The sequence below is a fragment of the Homalodisca vitripennis genome, chromosome 1 (assembly GCF_021130785.1).
Source record: "Homalodisca vitripennis isolate AUS2020 chromosome 1, UT_GWSS_2.1, whole genome shotgun sequence".
NCBI lineage: Eukaryota > Metazoa > Arthropoda > Insecta > Hemiptera > Cicadellidae > Homalodisca > Homalodisca vitripennis.
The window spans coordinates 127,260,582-127,279,334 of record NC_060207.1 but is presented as its reverse complement, the minus strand read 5'-3'; the positions used below and the strand labels follow the sequence as shown (position 1 = coordinate 127,279,334).

Sequence of the window (18,753 nt, the reverse complement as noted above, 5' to 3'; positions counted from 1 at the left end):
AACAGAAACAATATACCTATGTGTAATGTTATGTTAATAGCACACTTTTATGGAATCGCTATAAATGTAATATTACACCAAAAACCGTGAAGGGGTTAAATATTCAGTATACAGATATAAACTACCTTTTTAACTCTTTGAGTGCTGTGCCCATTGCTGAAAATCATACCCATTAGTTGCTGCCCCATTATTTGTAGAGTTGCAGGCTTTTGGGAGGAAAATGTTTGTAAATATTCTATCCAACCAATTTTTATCATTTTTGTTTGCTTTTTCTGCAATTAAGTTAGCAACATATACATATTCTTATATGTTTGTTTCAAAAATTTAACTTTAAATTTTAAATTTAAATTTTGTTTTATTTAAAGTTGTTTTAATTTATGTTTAGATATAACATGCAAAATACCATAAAAAATTTGTTACTTCTGGGTTTTACTGAATATTTTTCAACAAAAACTGGTCTCAAAGGCACCTAGTCATTGTATTATATAATTCTGCCATGCATACAGTTTGTTTTACTTCAAATGATATTTTTTGAAATAATTTTTGTATATTTTAATTGCTTTAACTAATATGGGGGGGTGGGGGGGGGGGGGGGTGGGGGGGGGGGGGGGTGGGGGGGGGGGGGGGTGGGGGGGGGGGGGGGTGGGGGGGGGGGGGGGTGGGGGGGGGGGATTAAAATAGGTGATAGCTATAAATCGTCACCAAATTTCTTGCATATCGCTAGTGACGAAATGCTAGAGCATCGCATCTTTGTGGCATTTCTTGCAAATACTGTGTGACAATAAAACATTGCACTTGGCATACAGGTTAAATACAGTATTATCCCTTTTACCTGTAATAGAGTTGTCTATTTTGTTTAAAAATATACTAGGTAATTGGAAATTTTCGATCAGGATAAAAACTGGGAATTTGAAAAGAGGTTTTGAGTTGCTACCCTTTATAAAGCTTTTAAAAATAATTAAAAAAACCAAACCAATTCAACTGCTCTAATACACTGGCAACATGCACATCACAGGCACCACCGCTCATAACCTGTACAGGCTTGGCAGCAGTAAGTTGTATTGATAACTTACTGTGTGGAATATGCAGAGGCATATCCCATTGTTGGGATATTCCTCTACCCATGAAATATTTCTCCATTACATATTTGGATAGGCTGTTCATAAATTCATGTACATCATTAAAGTGCATCTTGCAATACAAACATTACACGGATTTTAAGATTTAATTAAACAATTAATTTTTGTATCTACATAAAATTAAGTAACTGTTCTTTTAGATACTGAATGAATGCTAATAAGATAATAATTTTTCCTTGGAGTTAATAATCCTATAGTGTGCAACAATGACATGTTCCAGCTGGGTACAATAACGTGGAAGTTGCTCAGCTTCTGCTGGAGCGAGGGGCTGATGTCAATGCACAAGATAAGGGAGGTCTGATACCACTGCACAATGCCAGCAGCTATGGCCACCTGGACATTGCAGCTCTGCTCATCAAGTACAATACTGTTGTCAATGCCACTGACAAGTGGGGTTTTACTCCTCTCCACGAGGCTGCCCAAAAGGGTCGCACCCAGCTTAGTGCCCTGCTGGTACGCACTGTTTAGATCTACCATTGTCATACCAGTATTAAATATCATCTACTTATTGATTTTAGTCTGTTATTGGCTGTGTATGCCCATAACTAAAGCCACCATATTCATTTAGATGAAAGACTGTCTAAATTTTCCCTGTGATAAAGAATAATGTTTTACTTTGTAAATGAAGGCTGTGATTAAAAATATAAAAAAATAAAATAAACAGCTCTTGTACGTAGATATTAGGAAAATTATAATACCAAAATAATATTAAATTGGAAGAAGAAGGATAATACATCAAGCAATAGGCGATATAACAGGGCAGTCAAGCAACAATATATGGCACTGGCAATTAAGTGTGATAGAAGGTTGAGGAGGTACTGAGATATTTTGCATGTTGTGTTACCAGGAAGTGATGTGAGAAGATCTGCTTGGATTGGTGTAGAGATCACACAATCTGTGGTGTACTTCTTTGACATGTAATTTATTATAACCACTAAGTTTTGCTGTAAAGAGGGGAAGAGTGTACAATGTATGTTTTAACGTAATGGTTTGTATGGAATAAAATATAAAGTAAAACAAAATAAGAATTTTTTAGAATTTTAATGTAGGCATTAGTTGATCAGTCAGTTACAACATAATATTTATGTAATAATTCTCTTGGGTTTAAATGTGCTAACTTAAATTTTCCATAAAAACTGGAAAATCGGTTTTGAGTCACTTTATGTACTTAAGCATGAAGTAAAGCTCACTGCCATTGTGTATCCAGTACACAGCATAAGGAAAGAAGATCAGTTGTTTTTCAAATCAGTGTGTATTACTTTAATAATTAGCATATATAAGTGTTACATACTCAGTTTTATAGTTGTAATCTGAGTGCAGTGTGTTTGAATTTGTATTTAATATTTTGTTTACATTGTTATTGTTCTTATTAGTGATAGAATAGTTATGTCAATATTTGTTTCTACCAGTTGGCCCATGGAGCAGACCCATTCCTGAAGAACCAGGAAGGTCAGGCACCCATTGATCTGGCAAGCGCTGAGGATGTGAGGTCACTGTTGCAGGATGCAATGGCTGCCCATCCTTCCCCTTCCTGTCCTGCTCCTACCGTACCCCCGCCCACCCCCTCTCCCTCGCTGGCCGACACTGTGGTCATGCCCACTGGTACCGCGCTCTCTCTCTGGCCACACCTGTTCCTCTTGCTCAGGATACCGTGGTTGACATCACAGCTTCCCCGCCTGATGTGACCACTCTCTCCGGCTTCCTTTCCAAGTAAGTCAAACACCTTCAATTTGACTAGTTAAGAACTTAGCAGTTTATTATCAAAAGTAATGTGAATGCAACTAGATAATGGAATAATCTGTTTTTATGGTTTTATTTTATTTTTATCCGCAGAATAATGATTCAATACTGTATTTTAATGTGTTGGAAAATGCTAGTTTTTATTTTTATTCTTACTGAGTATCTCTCTGTTCAAGTAAATACAAGCAATGCCGTTGCAGATTTTACAAAAAGTGAAAAAAACTATTATAACTAATAAACCTCATTAGTTTAAGTTGAAATATGCAGTTAGACGGACAATAGACAGATATAGAGAATATATCTTTATTTATACATTCTTTGAGGATTAATGGTGTCAAAATGTTATGCAATTGAGTCAGAAAACACTACTTAAACACCTTATGTCAATTTGCAGACACACACTCAACATGTGTTTACCAAACTTAGATTCATTATATTTTAAAATTTAATGAGAAAATTTTATATTTACTTATCATTTCATCACGTTAGATGTAAGCAAATAAAATTAACTATCACTGTAAGATTTCATAAGTTAATTTTTAGAATCACATGCAAGAGAAGTGAGAGAACTTAAATACGCCCTTCTCTTACTGTTTCGCTATTCAGAAGAAAGAAATCAGGCCAAGATCTTTAGAACAACATGGTTGCTACCGAAACCAGCAGCTTCTTAGTCTCCAACACAAACAACCTTTTTTACATTTACTGGTTATACATCAATTACCGCTCACAGGTTATACTTCAATTTCCACTTACCGTTCTCGGCATGAAACCTTAAAATTTTAATTTAAACAATATTGATACATTTAGAGTCCTGAGGCAAGCTTCTTATAGAGGTTGTCAACATGTGTGGTCCATTTGAGGTCTTTATCAATTGTAACACCCAGGTACATAGCTTTATTCACAGTTTCAAGGTACAACAATCGCAGCTCTTCTTTTTTGCGTCTTATGACAAGCTGCTTAGATTTGGCTTTGTTTATAACGATATTGTTGCTGTGGCAGTACTGAACAGCCATCTCTGTTACAATTTGACTTGAACCTTTCAGGGTATTAGGTGTTCTGGCACTGAGAATTAGAGCTATATTGTCTGAATGCATGATAGTCGTTGAATATTCATCCAAATAAGTGGGAAAGTTATTTGTAAATAAGATAAAAAGAACAGGGCCCAGCACAGATCCCTTTGGCTCACCTCTTACAATTAGAGGAGCTTTTGACCTCATATATTGGGTAAATCTTTTTTCTGTGTGTGCCAGTTCAACAACCTGTTGCTTGTCTGACAGATAACTCTCAAATCATCTGGCTGTAATTCCTCTGATACCAATTGCTCCAATTTTACTAAAAGTTAAGCATGGTCCAGACAATCAAATGCCTGCTGAAATCTAGTAGAATATAATTAGTAGTATATTGCCAACTTCCATTTGATCAACTCTGGACTCCACTAGACTTATAACAGCAGTTGTTGTAGACCGGCCTTTTATACGGCCATGATGATGTTTTGTGAGATCTTATTCAGAAAGGTGGTTCATGAGTCGAGACAGTGCTACCTTCTCAATCACCTTAGAGAAAGTTGATATTAGCGATATGGGGCGATATTTCTACATCAGCCGCATTACCTTTTTTGAGTTAAAGTATAATTTTGGTCAACTTAGGCTGTGATGGAAATTTTCCTTCATAAATGACATGTTGATGAGAAGAGTCAATGGGTAGGCAAACTTATTACAACAGGCTTTTAGGATCTTAGATGAAACCTCAACTGTTCCAGCTGACATTTTGTTTTGGAGAGACAAGACAACTCTTTTTATTCAGTTACCCATAGTCTGGTCTTTGTGTTATTCTGTTTAGTTTTGAATTGGATGCGAAGGCATTGCCGGCTAATGTTGTAAAAAACTTCATTTAAAGTCAGCCAATTTTAAGTAGTTTTATCACTGAATGATGGCAAATGTCTGGAAAAATCCTATTTCCTTCACCACAAACTTACTATACAAGAACTATAACATTGTGTCATTAAATATTAGTTTTCTTAGTGCTATTTGTCATCAGACAGCTTAGTGTCTACAAGAAAGGATGGAGGAATAATGTTTTTATGTAATTTGGACACGTAAATATCAAAAATTAAATTGAAATTTGTAATTAATTTTGGTACAAGAACCTTTCTAACACAAACTCTCTTAACAAAACAGCAACTAACTACGTTGTGTGGCCTTTTGATTTTTTTTATATTCCAAGTCCTGATTATGTGCTCTGTAGATGGGATCCACATTTAGGTCTCAAAGAGTTTTAGTCCTTCTCCAAGCTTATGAGTGATAAACAGTGTTTGAAACTGAGTGCGATAATCGCAAGATTAATTTTAGTTAGCACACTCCTGCTTACTAGAATCATAACCATTTATATGGTTAATATTGTAATATATATTTTAATAGTGTAGTTATTTTAAAAAAAATTGAAATTGTATGGTATGGAATTGGGCTGTTTATTATTTAATTCGTAGTATAAAATTAAAATGTTTAAATAACTAACTGCTGCTTAATGTAAGTACGTGACAAAAATTGTTTGTAAACATCGTTGGATTTAGTTTCTTTGCACTTTCTGTTTTATTTATTTATACATTACAAATCCAGTGACATCAAGAATTGGATTCATGTCGAACCTTAAGTTATTTTAAATTGTAGAAGTTTCAGGAACTCATCCCAGGTATACACAGGATTGTCCAAAAGGTATTTTATTTTTGTAATTCTTTCATGATTTTTCTTAGAACAGGATTTTTTCCGTCAAACCTTGAAGATTGCGTGGCAGCGGGATTTTCAGGTTATGCCCGATATATGAGGAAATTTTCTCTAAAAGGGGGGAGGATGCGAACATCCTAGTTTGTTTCAAGGTTGAAGTTATCAGCATTAAGGACTACTTGAAGGATGTAGAAGCTAGTTACTGTCATAATGTAAAGTGTTTTGAATATCTGTCTACAGCTCTCTTCTTGATGAAGGTTAGCTAGAGCTGCCTTGTGGCCTTTGAGGTAGATTTCATACAAATCTGCCTATTGCATTCATGATGGAATTACAGGGAGATTTTTTGAATTTTCTCCGATCGTGATCCCCAGAATCCAGAACCACCATAATGCAAAGTTGTATATATGTATGTATGGGCACAAGCATTATAACGGCTTGTGAGCATGATAATTGCCGTAATATTTAAAATATTCAGACTTAACTTGGTAGAAAGGCAGTACTTACACTTAGCTTGGATGAGTCAGTCTTAACTAAGGAATCTTTTCAAGATGGCAGCCATTCACATTCAAGCAAAATTTTCTCATCTGATTCTAACATAGAACGAAACAATACATTTTTCCATATATGATTATGAACACTTTTATTTTTAAACTTTTTCATCACTCAAGGTTTGAAGATGGTGGCCTTTCAAATTTGGAAAAGGAATGGTTGTATATAAGTTATCATGCATTATAGTGCAACACAAAAAAGTGTTTTAGAATTTTCATGTAATTTACAATAAAGTTTGTTCCAACATGTTTTTTATATCACTTGTCATTTCCAGATAACGGGCGTACAAAGTTTTAGCTATTATACAACATTACGGAAATAATTGTGAACACGATAACTACCTAAGTCTGAATAGATACATAGTAAACTTCTTACAGAGACTGTATCTGTATATAGTTTTGATGAATTCGTTAGCCAGTTTTAACCAATAAAACGTTTTAAGATGGTGATCATTCGCATTTGGCCTAAATTTTTATCTCCAGTAATTCGAAATATAAACAAAATTGTTACTTCATACAATTATCATGTAATTCCAAGCAAAAAGTGAATATGTTTACAAACTAAATTTCGGATTCATTGTAACTAAATCAAGTCCATATTTTTATAAAAAAATGTATACGGTTATAACAATTTTCATCTTGTAAGGTTTCAAGATTATGGACTTTCTAAATGTTTTAAAGTGTTATGATTATGTTAACATGCCGACATGAGAGTTACTCTCCCATCAGTGATGTGCAAATTAAACATCAAAACTTTTAATGCATCTTCAGTTTGACATTTCAATATGACGGCCTTATTTGAAATCTACCTTTCTTTTGACTGAGCTAGAATGGATATTTTTATTGATGAGTACTCTGATGAGATTACTGGGGGATGATCCACTACATGCTGCAATTCCATATCTCATTGCTAGTCAATTAGAGGATATTATGCAGCCTCTAGATTGCTCTAGATATATTCAATACAAATACTCCAGTGATCATTTTTTTACATATATTATAGACTTGTTAGTTCCAGTATTTTTGGGGTGTCAGGGATGGGGTCAGGTTTTTGCTGAAATTAATTTTGATTGTTTTATTAGGGTTCATTACAAGGTCATTTGTTTTGCAGTAGTTCAAGGCTGTAGTTAGGAATGTAGTTATATAGAATAAATAGCACCTGGTGTGTCATCAGCGTACATGATGAACATGGTGTTTGGATTTTGGATATACTGTAGTTAGGGGAATTGTTTAAGGCTAAAAAGAATAGGGCCAAGAACAGACCACTGAGGGACTCCTATTGTCATTGGTTGACGATTTTAGCTGTATGTAGTGGTGCAATATTGTTAACTGTGTCTAATACTTGTTTTTCCTCAAGGTAGCTAATAACCAGTTATTGGGTTCTTCTCTGATTCCCAGTAGTTTGAATAATATTGAAATTAGTGAGGTCAGCCACCAGTTTTCAAGAGTAGAAGTTGATCTTTTTTTATGTTTGGGTACACTTTAGAGAGTTTCAGTGCTGAAGGAAAATCCTCATCAGAAAAATATTTGTTTATGATAGATACCAAGGAGATCGTAAGTTCTTCTGCACAGTACTTAATTGCTTTTGAGCTGTACTTCTCCACACCACTTCAGGTTTTAGTTTTGAGAGATTTTATTGTATCTAGAACGTCTTTGGCAGTGGTAGGGTGTAGTGTTAATGAATGAGGATAAGATTAAATTGTCTGGTTTGATTAGGGGTTTCATACTGTCCTGTTTTTATTTAAAGCCTTAGCTACTGTTGCAAGAAGCTATTACAATTTTTAGCTATTTTGTATGGGTATTCAATGATTTTGTTGTCAATTTCAATTTTGAATTGATTTCTTCCACTGAATTTAGCTTTGCGTTAATTGTTGATCACATTCCATAAAAGTCTTGTTTTGTTCTCAGAATCAGTGCTATAATTGCTATTAGTTTTGACATAGTAGTCTTATCTTATCACTAAACAACTTATTTAGAGCTATCATTGTTTCTCTATCCTCTTGGTTACGGTGTTTCAAATCTGTTGAAAGCCTGTATGTACAGGTAGTTTAGCCCTTATCATATATTTATTGAGAAGTTAACTCAACTCCTTGACTTTATTTCTAAATATAGAAATTATAAGATCATTATAGCAGATGGCTTGAACATCGACCCCAGAGGAAAATAGTTTTTAACAGTTAGGTTTCTCAACACTCTGAAGACATATGACAGTTTTTCCCTTAATCTACTCTCTACTAGAGCTGAAGCATGTTTGAACAATTTTATCTCTAATCTCCATCCCTCTGCATATACCTATAAGACTATTTAACCCCACCTTTCCAACCACCTTTGACTAATGTTAGAGGTAAAGAACTCCTACATGCGCTTCTCTACTTTCAAATTGTTAATTAACATATACACATAACATATAATTATAGAGTGTCAAACGATACCGGTATTAATAGATAGGTTAGGCTGTCATGTTGACTGGTCTGAAGAAATTAATGCTAATAGCCTAGATGTAGTTCTTTTATGCAGATTCTGTCACATAACAACAATGATTGTTGTCCTGTACAATGAAATCAAGAAAAAAGTTAGTCCATAAGGCCGACAAACCAAGAAATTGGTATACTACTTTCCTTAAAAAAATAGACAACTTCTTGACCTAAACCATGAAAAATGTAAAAATAACCCTGATCTTTTAGTAAACCATAGAAAACTCAAAAGTATTTATAGACAACAGATATACCTAGTTAAAAATGTGCTAATGATAAATTTGTCACGGAATCTAATAACATTGCAGATCTAAAGAATCTCTTAGAACTGTTTGCATGGAAGCAGATAATCTGGTCATTGTGGAAGAGATGAACCATGAGGAATTATAGAGATCTCTTATATACTTGTCTTTATAGTTTGAGTTTCGAGAATCTCTCATAATTGTTTGAGTGGGGCAGATAAATTTAGACATCCTGGGGCAGAGATAAAGCATGAGGGATTTTTGAGGTCTTGATACATGTTTCTGTTGCAGTCTGGGTCTGGAGAACCTATTAGAACTGTTTGAGCGGGAACAGATAACCCTGGACATCTTGGCAGAGATGAGCCATGAGGACCTCAAGCAGATTGGAATCACTGCCTACGGTCATCGGCACAAGTTAATCAAGGCAATCGACAAGTTAGCGGCGACACCAGGTCAGAGTTACACTGGTTTGTTGTTGTTTTTATTGAAAGATTGCAGAACTAAACCTTTCTGATGGGAGTTTACTTGCACCGTGGTTTCATATCCAGTGAGTCCACATTTGATAATTCACAGAAAATGTGTGTAATCATGCGAAGGTAACACTTGGAAGTTCAGTAACCAACTAACTAGTTTTTTTTTTTTTTATGTAGTAAGCCAAAAACTCTTATTTTAGTATGCACACCACATCATGTATTTTTTTTTAAAGAATGTATTCAAAGCATTCTTACTAGTTTATTTGCACCATATTTAATTAATTAAAATTAATGAACAATTAATAACACATTATGATCTATTTTATATTTTGATGTTATCAAAATGACAATTAGCTTGGTATATTTTGTGAATTAATACTGATTAATGCAATAATTCATTTAGTATTAAAGACTCAATAATAATTAAAATAATAGGACAATAAAAAAAAATTAAAAAAAACTGTTCGACTCAATGAACGTTGCGTAGAATGTTTTCCAAGTGATGCTTATCTATCAGTGAACAAATTAATGGTGTCCTATTTTGGATGATATGATGCAAACCAGCATATTCACAGTAAACCAATTCGTTTCGGCTACAAAATTTGGATTTTCTGTGCAAGGAGAACCATATACTCAATACTCAATGGGTTAAAAAGATTCAGACATATTTGTATTTATCTGATACAGTAAAAAATTTCCGATTGAAGTTAATTGATCCACTTTGAATAACTACTTTTTAAACATATTTTTAGTTGTTTGAAAAATTAGTTTTTTTTAATAAATTTCATATTTTTGGAGCTTTGACCAGCATGCAGTAAATATTTTTACAAAAATGATTATTAGTTCACTATAAATTGGATTAAGGATAAATAGGCGTGAATATTATTAATTTTCTCACCATTTTTATTTAAAGTGTATTAACACATCACATGTGGTGCGGTCACCGGCAACCGCACCCCAATGTTTGTTTAGAGGTTTAGTGTGGTTCAGCCATTCTCATATTCTGTAAAATATTTTTAAAGCAGTCAGTGTATTAACTGGAAATCTGAACATGTAAAGTTAAGTTAAATTTATTAAACGTCAGTCAGCATGTTTGTGATGTAGGAGTGCTCGGAGGTCTCACTAACAGTCCAGCCACATTGCTGGTGGACCTGCTGGCCGAAGATAAGGAGTTTATCGCTGTAGAAGAGGAGATGCAGGCAACAGTGAGAGAGCATCGGGACAGTGGTCAGTCTGGTGGAGTCTTTACAAGATACAACATCATTCGGGTACATTGATAAGTCACTAGTGTCTAGAAATAATTAATATTTTACTGGCTTGATAACAACATTTTCAGTGATTTTTTCATGGTTTATTAAAGCTTATACGTAGCTGTTTATAGCCTATCTAATATATACAAGTGTGTGTCAAATATAAACAAAACTGGTTATCTTAAAAATTAAAAAGGGTTTTTTGACCTACTATTGGATGATACTTAGATAACCTGTATTGTTAGAGAGAGAGACTGGAGCTCTCGGGTTCTCTTTTTATCAAAACAAGTCATGAGTGAATAATAAGTTCCCGTCTCTGTGAAGCAGCCGATTAAAATCAAACTTTTTTGCCTAAGAAAGGGTGAGCCCAATTGAAATGTGGTGATTACGGGAATAGTTCGGGGACAACACACTGCCGAGACCCTATCTATTTGTTTGGCACAAGTCATTTTCTGAAGGGCGTGAAGAGATTGAGAACGAGAGCCACTATTGTCACCCAAGTATGTGTGTAACCAATGTCAAAATTGAGGTAGTCCAAAATCTAATTGAGGGATTAATACTTGGAAGCATATTAGGACATTTGTCATCATTACATGTTACAAACAGTTTAATATTTAATTCTTATGTCAAATGTCTGAAATCCTACTGTCCTCTTAAATCATCCGTGGTCCAACTTTAAACAAAGAGTACTTGAGTGTTGGGGGCAACACGTCTGTTATTGAATGGTCATTGATAAGTGACATTGATTGGAGGTTTCATAATGATTCTTAATTAATTCCAACAAAAAGATGAAACTTTATTTAATCACATCATTGTCTGTGATGAAACTTTGATTCACCATTACACACTCGAGTCAAAATAGGCAAGTACAGAGTGGAGCTTTTAAAAAGAGCTTATATCCTATTAATCCTATGTAATTACAAAGGTTAGAAAATGTTAACATTTAATATTTTTAATGCGTAAAAAAGGTCATTATATGGTGTAAGTATTAAAATGCCTACCCAAAAAATTTTAATATTTTGTAAATCTAAAAATGTGCACGGAATGAACAAATGCATCACAAAAATTACATACAATGCTTTCAAATCATACAAAAAACTATCAGAATAGAATGATCTTATTTAACTATGTATAAGAATCCTGGTAATTTGAAATCTAGTATAAAGACTGAGCATGGAAATTACTAAAGGATTAAATTTAGACATTTTAAAATACACCACTGGTGAAGGCAAAAATGTGGTTTTCTGCTGGAACGGAAATGGCAACAATTTTGTTTGATTGGCTAGGTGCTTTTCATGTTGATTTTCTCTACGATCAATGCACAATATTATTGTGAAGTACTTAATGCTGCAAAATTATCACTTTGAAGTATAAAATTTCAACAATAGACTAGAAGCTTATAATATAGTTTATGGTTTAAAAATTTGTTTAACTAATAGTAATTTTTAAATTTTTAAAAGCTAATTTAATAGTAAAGTTTTAAAGGGCAATGCTAAACTTTTTTTAAATCAATATTTTTATTATATTAAATGTGTGAAAGGTCTTAATTAGAAATAAGACAAATGGACTAAATTTTGATCAATACAGTAAACATATATATAAACACAACTGCACTTAGTAGATAGTAATCATTGTGACAAATTCTCCTATAAGCTGATGAAAGTTATATTTCAGAAAGATCATTTTATCCACATACATATGAAAAAATAATCAAAATAAAATCCTCAATTGTTAGTTTCCATTGTCATTTTGTAAAACCAAACATATAAAATATGAAAAATAACAAATTCCTTAAATATTTGCTTTTTAATAGTATAAGAGTGTATTACAGCTAATTTATAGAAATGCCACATAAAATAGAAAACAGTTGTACATAATGAAGTAAAACATACCCCTAAAACACACACTATGATAGAAGAGATATCGCTTTTTTTAAGTGAATCACTGCTGATGATAGTAATTGAAAATTGATATTAGAGTATTTTATTTGAATTGTTGTTATCCTGGCATCAGCATTGTCCTTAAAACTTTTATTTATCCAAACACTGGCACTTAAAAAGTATTAAGAGTTGATTCACACATGGTTCATCGAAGTTAATTGAGCAGTTTCAAAGTAAATTTACACAAAATTGGTAGTAAATTACATCTCATATTAGTTCCAGAATTACAGCCATAAAGCCTTTAAAAAGAATAAAGTTAAAGTAGTTTGATGATTAAAAGTGTTTACACAGATCCAGAAGGTCCAGAACCGTAAACTGTGGGAACGTTATAATCACCGACGATCTGAAGTGGCTGAAGAGAACAACAATACACCTAATGAGAGGATGTTATTCCATGGCTCCCCGTTCATCAACGCCATTGTACAGAAGGGCTTTGACGAGAGGCATGCTTACATTGGTGGCATGTTCGGCGCAGGTACAGCTTCCATTCCTTTTCAAATAAAGTATTCCTTTATCTTTTAGAGATTTTTTCAAATGACGTTGCAATTATTGTAATATGTTAAAAATGAGAAGTAATTTGATTTGATTTAATTGATATGTATTATAGTAATAAGCTGTAATTCAATGTAAAATTAAAAGAGATAATATAATGGTTAGGATTAGATTTTATGTAGATTTCATAGAAATCTGCGTATTGCAATCACCAATCATGACGAAATTGCCAGGAAATTTCCTCCGATCATGAGCCCAGAATCCAAAATCCCCATAATCCTAAAATATATGTATGTGTATATATATATTATATATACGGGTTTATACAATTTAATGTTAGCTTCAAAACACAATAACTGCCGTAATTTTAAAAATATCCAGACTCGAATTTGTACAAAGGCAGTACTAGCTTGGATGAGTTCATTAGTCAGTCTTAACTAACGAAACACTCATTCACTTTAAAGCAAAAATTTAACTTAACTAATTCCGAACGTAGTCCCAGCAGGGATCACTTCTGGCTGGTTTATACCTTCCAGTTGAACCTACCACTGGGCACAGCAAACAAAAACCGATATGTCACTTACATCTGAACAACCTTATGGATGTCCAGGAGCGGCACATCACTAACCGCAAATGTTGAGATTCTAGGATGCAAGGGTAATTCAATAGGTCTAGTCTACTGCGTTGGGTTTGTTCCCTAAGTATCAGAGGTTCTTGCTATCCTCAACAAGGGTGTGCCACCCTCTGCCTGCTTCGACTGGAGAGGCTGGTTCAGAGCTGGCCTCCCTTTATTCCAGGGGGACATGACTGAGATTAGTGTCCTAATTCTTCCTCATAGATCCAAATTCCGAACATAGGCCCAACCCAATACATTTTTTACATATATTACATAATTATACACTTCTTTTATTCTTTCTCTTTTTTCAATATCTCTTAAGGTTTCACTTAAGATAGTGGTTACTCAAAATTTGGAAAAGGAATGGTTATATATGTTATTATGCGTTATAGTGCAAAAAAAAGTGTTTTATAATTTCACAGGTCATTAAAAATTATGTTGTTCCAATGTATTTTTAGATATTATGTATGGTTTTCAGAAAACTGGTGTACACAGTTTGAACTAATATACAATACTGTGGGAATAATTGTGAACACAATAACTACCGTAATTCTTAATAGATCCAGACCAAACTTAGTATGTAGACAGTATTTGTACAGGGCTTGGATGAGTTCATTAGGCAATCTTAAATAATGAACATGTTCAAAATGGCAGCCGATTCACATTTAAGCAAAAATTTGAACTCAACTATTTCCCAACATGGACTGAAACCAATAAAATTTTTATATGTATTGTGTAATTATAAAACAACCTTTATTCTTTCAATTTTTTTATATCTTTGAACATGTTAACAATTTTATTTTTGTATCTAAAGTAATGTTTTTTGTTGTTCTTTTCAGAGACAGGTTTTAGAGTTTTGCTACATACTTTTTTATGAAAAAATTTATTTTTAGTATCTTTTTACAAAATTTTGTTATTTTTATATTATCCATTTAGTCATTTTTACTATCCATGTCATCATCACGCAAATGAAAGCTAATTGTGCGTTGGATATTTGCATGGTACAATAGCACTAGAAATAAAATACTCAAGGACGGGTAAAATACAACAGAACAAGGTGCTGTCTGCACTGTGCAACTATAATGAAGTTACCAAAATGCAAACACTCATGAAAGAGGACCCAGGAAGTACTGACATCTAGTAGAAAAAGCCAAAACTACTTGTCCTACTTACCGTTCTCATAGACATGCTTCTTGCACAATATTATGGCAGATAGAATAAAACAGGTACATAATAACAATACATAATATTACAGCAGTAGCACACTTTTACGCTAATACTAATACAAACCATAAAGGGGTTAAGGTTTTTTTTTTTTTTTTTTTTTTCCCTGGGGCGGCCTACTGCCATGCACTTAAGCCTCAAGGGCCTTTTGCGCACCCCGGAAACACCATGAAGACTTCCAGTCTACAACTTCAGCAGTTCAACAAACCGCCGAAAACAACCTATCAAGTCCTCCTGGGAAAACTCGCCACCCCTGTTCAAGCTACCAAAGATGGCATACCGCTCTCTTGCTATTGCTGGGCAATCAAAGAGCAGGTGCTCAGCAGTCTCCTCCTGCTCATTACACCTTCCACAGAGCGGATCCTCCTGAAGGATGCCAACTCTGTGTAGATGCTTCTTCAGGTGACCATGCCCCGTAATGAGACCAATGACCTTAGAAGACATTGATCTGTTTAATGAGAGAAGGTCCGAGGCCACCTTGGAGGAAGGTGACTGTAATACCATTCTACTCATTCTCAAACCCGGATGCAACCTCCACCTTCTACCATGCTCCGCGCGAATCCATTTCGAGACAACCCTAGAGGATTCACACCTTGGAACACCGCAGAATGGTTGAGGGCCCGTCATAATTGTTGCTGAGCCCTGGTTGGCCAGGGCATCAGCTCTTTCGTTCCCAAGAATCCCCTCATGACCAGGAACCCAACAGACGGTTACATTGTTGATTCTGGCAAGGGAGGAAACGGTCTGATAGCAATCCCAAACCAGTTTGGATTTGATTGCACAGGAATCCAGCGCCTTCAGTGCTGCCTGACTGTCTGTGAAAATGTTAATCGTCTTGCCCCTATATCGCAGACGAAGATTCTCACGAGCACATTCCATAATGGCTGCGACCTCCGCTTGAAAGACTGTCGGATACGGACCCATAGGAACCACCAGCTCCCTACATGGTCTCACTCCCAGAATTCCAGCGCCCGTGCCGCTTTTTGTTTTAGAGCCGTCTGTGTACCATTCGAGCTCCGCTGGTGGAAGAGGTTGCTTCCCCTCTGACCAATCATCCCTTGAGGGCAAAATTATCCTAAAGGGTTTGTCAAAGGAAAACTTTTGTGGCATCTGATCAGAGATCATGTGCAAAACATCCTCCTGTATCAGAGTGCCAATTCTGCAGTGCCCACCTCTGCAGCCCGACCAGAATCCCGTCTGCTGAAGACAGTAGGCACTCTTCCTGGCCATAGCTCGAATGACAATGTCCAGGGGGGCGAGATTAAGACAACAGTCCAGAGCCGCGCCTGGCGCACTAGGAAAGGCCCCCGTGATAGCAAGGCTGGCCATCCTTTGGATACCTGCCAGACGTGCTACCACAGTCTTGGTTTCCGTTTTTGGCCACCATACGACAGCTCCGTACATTAGTGCAGGTCTGACAACGGAAACATAAAGCCAGTACAAGAGCCTCGGCTTCAGTCCCCAGGGCCCACCTATCACACGTCTGCATTGCATTAGAGACCACTTACCCCTGGCAATGACCCTTTCTAGATGAGGTCCCCAGTTTAGAACCCTATCTAGGATCACGCCCAGGTACTTGACCTCAGGCTTCAGCTCAACGGGTGAGCCTTTAAATAGAAAGGGACCAATGCCCTCCATCTGTCGCCTCCTGGTAAAGGCAACCACGGCAGCCTTGGTGGGGTTGACGGTGAGGCCAACCTTATCACACCAGTTTCCCACCATGTTCAGAGCAGCATTGGTCAGTTCCGTGATTGTTGTGTTGAACTTGCCACTCACAAGAATCACAATATCATCTGCGTACCCTTGTGCAAAGACACCGCTGCTATTCAAAGAATTCAGCAGGTCGTCCACAACCAGGTTCCACAGAAGAGGAGAGAGGACGCCGCCCTGCGGACAGCCCCTCGTAGCCTTCGCACTAACACTTGCTCCCATGAGGGTTGAAACAACAACCCTGTCCGTGAGCAAGGCCCAGGGGTTAAGGTTTCAAGATGATGACCATTAAAAATTTGGAAAAAACCCGGTATATATAAGTTATTATGCATTATAGCGCATAGAAGAAGTCTTTTAGAATGTTCTAATAATTTACAGTGATGTTTGTTCCAATGCATTTTTGTATATTACATATGGTTTCCAGACGGCGAGTGTACAAAGTTTTAACTAGTATACAAAATTGCCGGAATAGTTGTGAACACGATAACTACCATAGTTCTTAATAGGTACAGAATAAATTTTGTACAAAGGCAGTATATGTATATAGTCTGGTTAAGTTTGTTATACAGTCTTAACCAATAAAACGTTTCAAGATGGCGGTTATTCGCATTTGGCAAACATTTTTATCCTGAGTATTTCACAAGATAAATCAAAATTGATACTTCATAAAACTGTCAATTCCAAGCAGCATTTATTCTTACTTGTTTCTATAACTTTCCACGTTTAAATATGGTAACCATTTAAAGCTGTAGAAGTATACAATTGAACCGTTGTAAGTGAATATGTTTGCAAACATAATTTCAGACTAATTGTAAGTGAATCAAGTTCATGTTATTTTTTTTTAAACTTATATGGTTGTTCCAACTTTTATCAAGGAAGATTTTAAGGTTGTGGACTATTTTAATGTTTGAAAATTTTATGATATTAATGTGCCAACATGGAGGGTTATTGTCCCACCAGTGTTGTGTAAATCAAACATTTAAACTAATAAAGCATCTTCAGTTTGACATTTCAAGATGACAGCCTCTTGTTAAGTATACCTTTCTTCTGACTGAGCCGGAAGGGATATTTTAATTAAATTAGTTTTTTCAAACAAAAACATTGAAAGAATTTCTCGTGAAATTGTGTGATACAACTAGTTTGTGTTTCAGGTATATATTTCGCAGAACACTCGTCTAAGAGCAATCAGTATGTTTATGGAATAGGAGGAGGCACCGGGTGTACCATACACAAGGATAGATCCTGTTACACATGCCACAGGTAAGTTGGTTTTGAAAACATAATTTAAATTCTTGTACATGGTAGGTATAAAATTTTAATGTGCTTATCAAGTGTTAGTGATGTTCAGGGTTTTTATTCTTTGGTTCCACTTCCACACATTCCCTTTGGTTAGATGAATTCCTGTGATAGAAAGTAAATAAGAATAAACCCCTTAAATATAATTTTTTTTTATTTTGAATAATTTACAGTCTTGATTAGTTGTAAGTGTGGTTAATAACTATTAGGGGAGGTTCATTAGTGGTTTAGGTGAATAGTGTGGTCTCACATAACTTACCTCGCAGCATTTATTGTAATTTCTTTTGACAGAAAGTATAAGTAGAGAAAATCTTTTCAGTTTCAAACAAAATTTTAAACATTTGCAATAATCTTTACTTGTTGCAATTTTTTGCTTAAATTTTTGTGATATTGTCAGTGAAGCCTGAGCAGTGAGTTAGTGAAGCCTCTCCAGATCATTCTTCATCATGACCATTTTGTTCTTCCTTCATTAAAATCCTCTCCTATGTAAGCATATTTTTATCACTCATTACAACATAAACGTAAGCTGTCTGTGTATTTACTTCTGGTGTGAGCGGGATTAACTTTTTTACATTTAAAATCCGATTAAAGACCACACTTCAAAATCAATATCCACACAACTAACATGCGATGTTTAACATAATGTGACATAGTAGGGGACTGGCCGAGTGGCTGACCTTTAACAAACATCCTGCATGAACTTGATACACAGAATTAGTTTCAGCTATCCATATGTTCAAATAATTTTGTAAATATCGTGGCATATTTACAAGTTGTCATCTTATGGCGTTTGAAATTACTGTTTACGGTTATAATCTGTGTACAATAGGAATAGTAATAGATCAAGAACAGAGACTTGTGGAATCCCTAGCGAGTTCTCCATTGTAAT

General features: G+C 35.2%; 1 protein-coding gene across 1 annotated transcript in view; it reads left to right on the top strand.

Annotated features, from left to right (window-relative positions):
• The first annotated feature begins 1,002 nt into the window (after positions 1–1,002).
• Positions 1,003–18,753, top strand: part of LOC124353052 (poly [ADP-ribose] polymerase tankyrase-like) — a 33,579-nt gene continuing 15,828 nt past the window's right edge. The window contains 8 exon segments of the mRNA XM_046802861.1: positions 1,003–1,051; positions 1,348–1,592; positions 2,549–2,747; positions 2,750–2,849; positions 9,155–9,315; positions 10,441–10,604; positions 12,818–13,001; positions 17,720–17,828. Coding sequence (XP_046658817.1) covers positions 1,003–1,051; positions 1,348–1,592; positions 2,549–2,747; positions 2,750–2,849; positions 9,155–9,315; positions 10,441–10,604; positions 12,818–13,001; positions 17,720–17,828 — 1,211 coding nt within the window.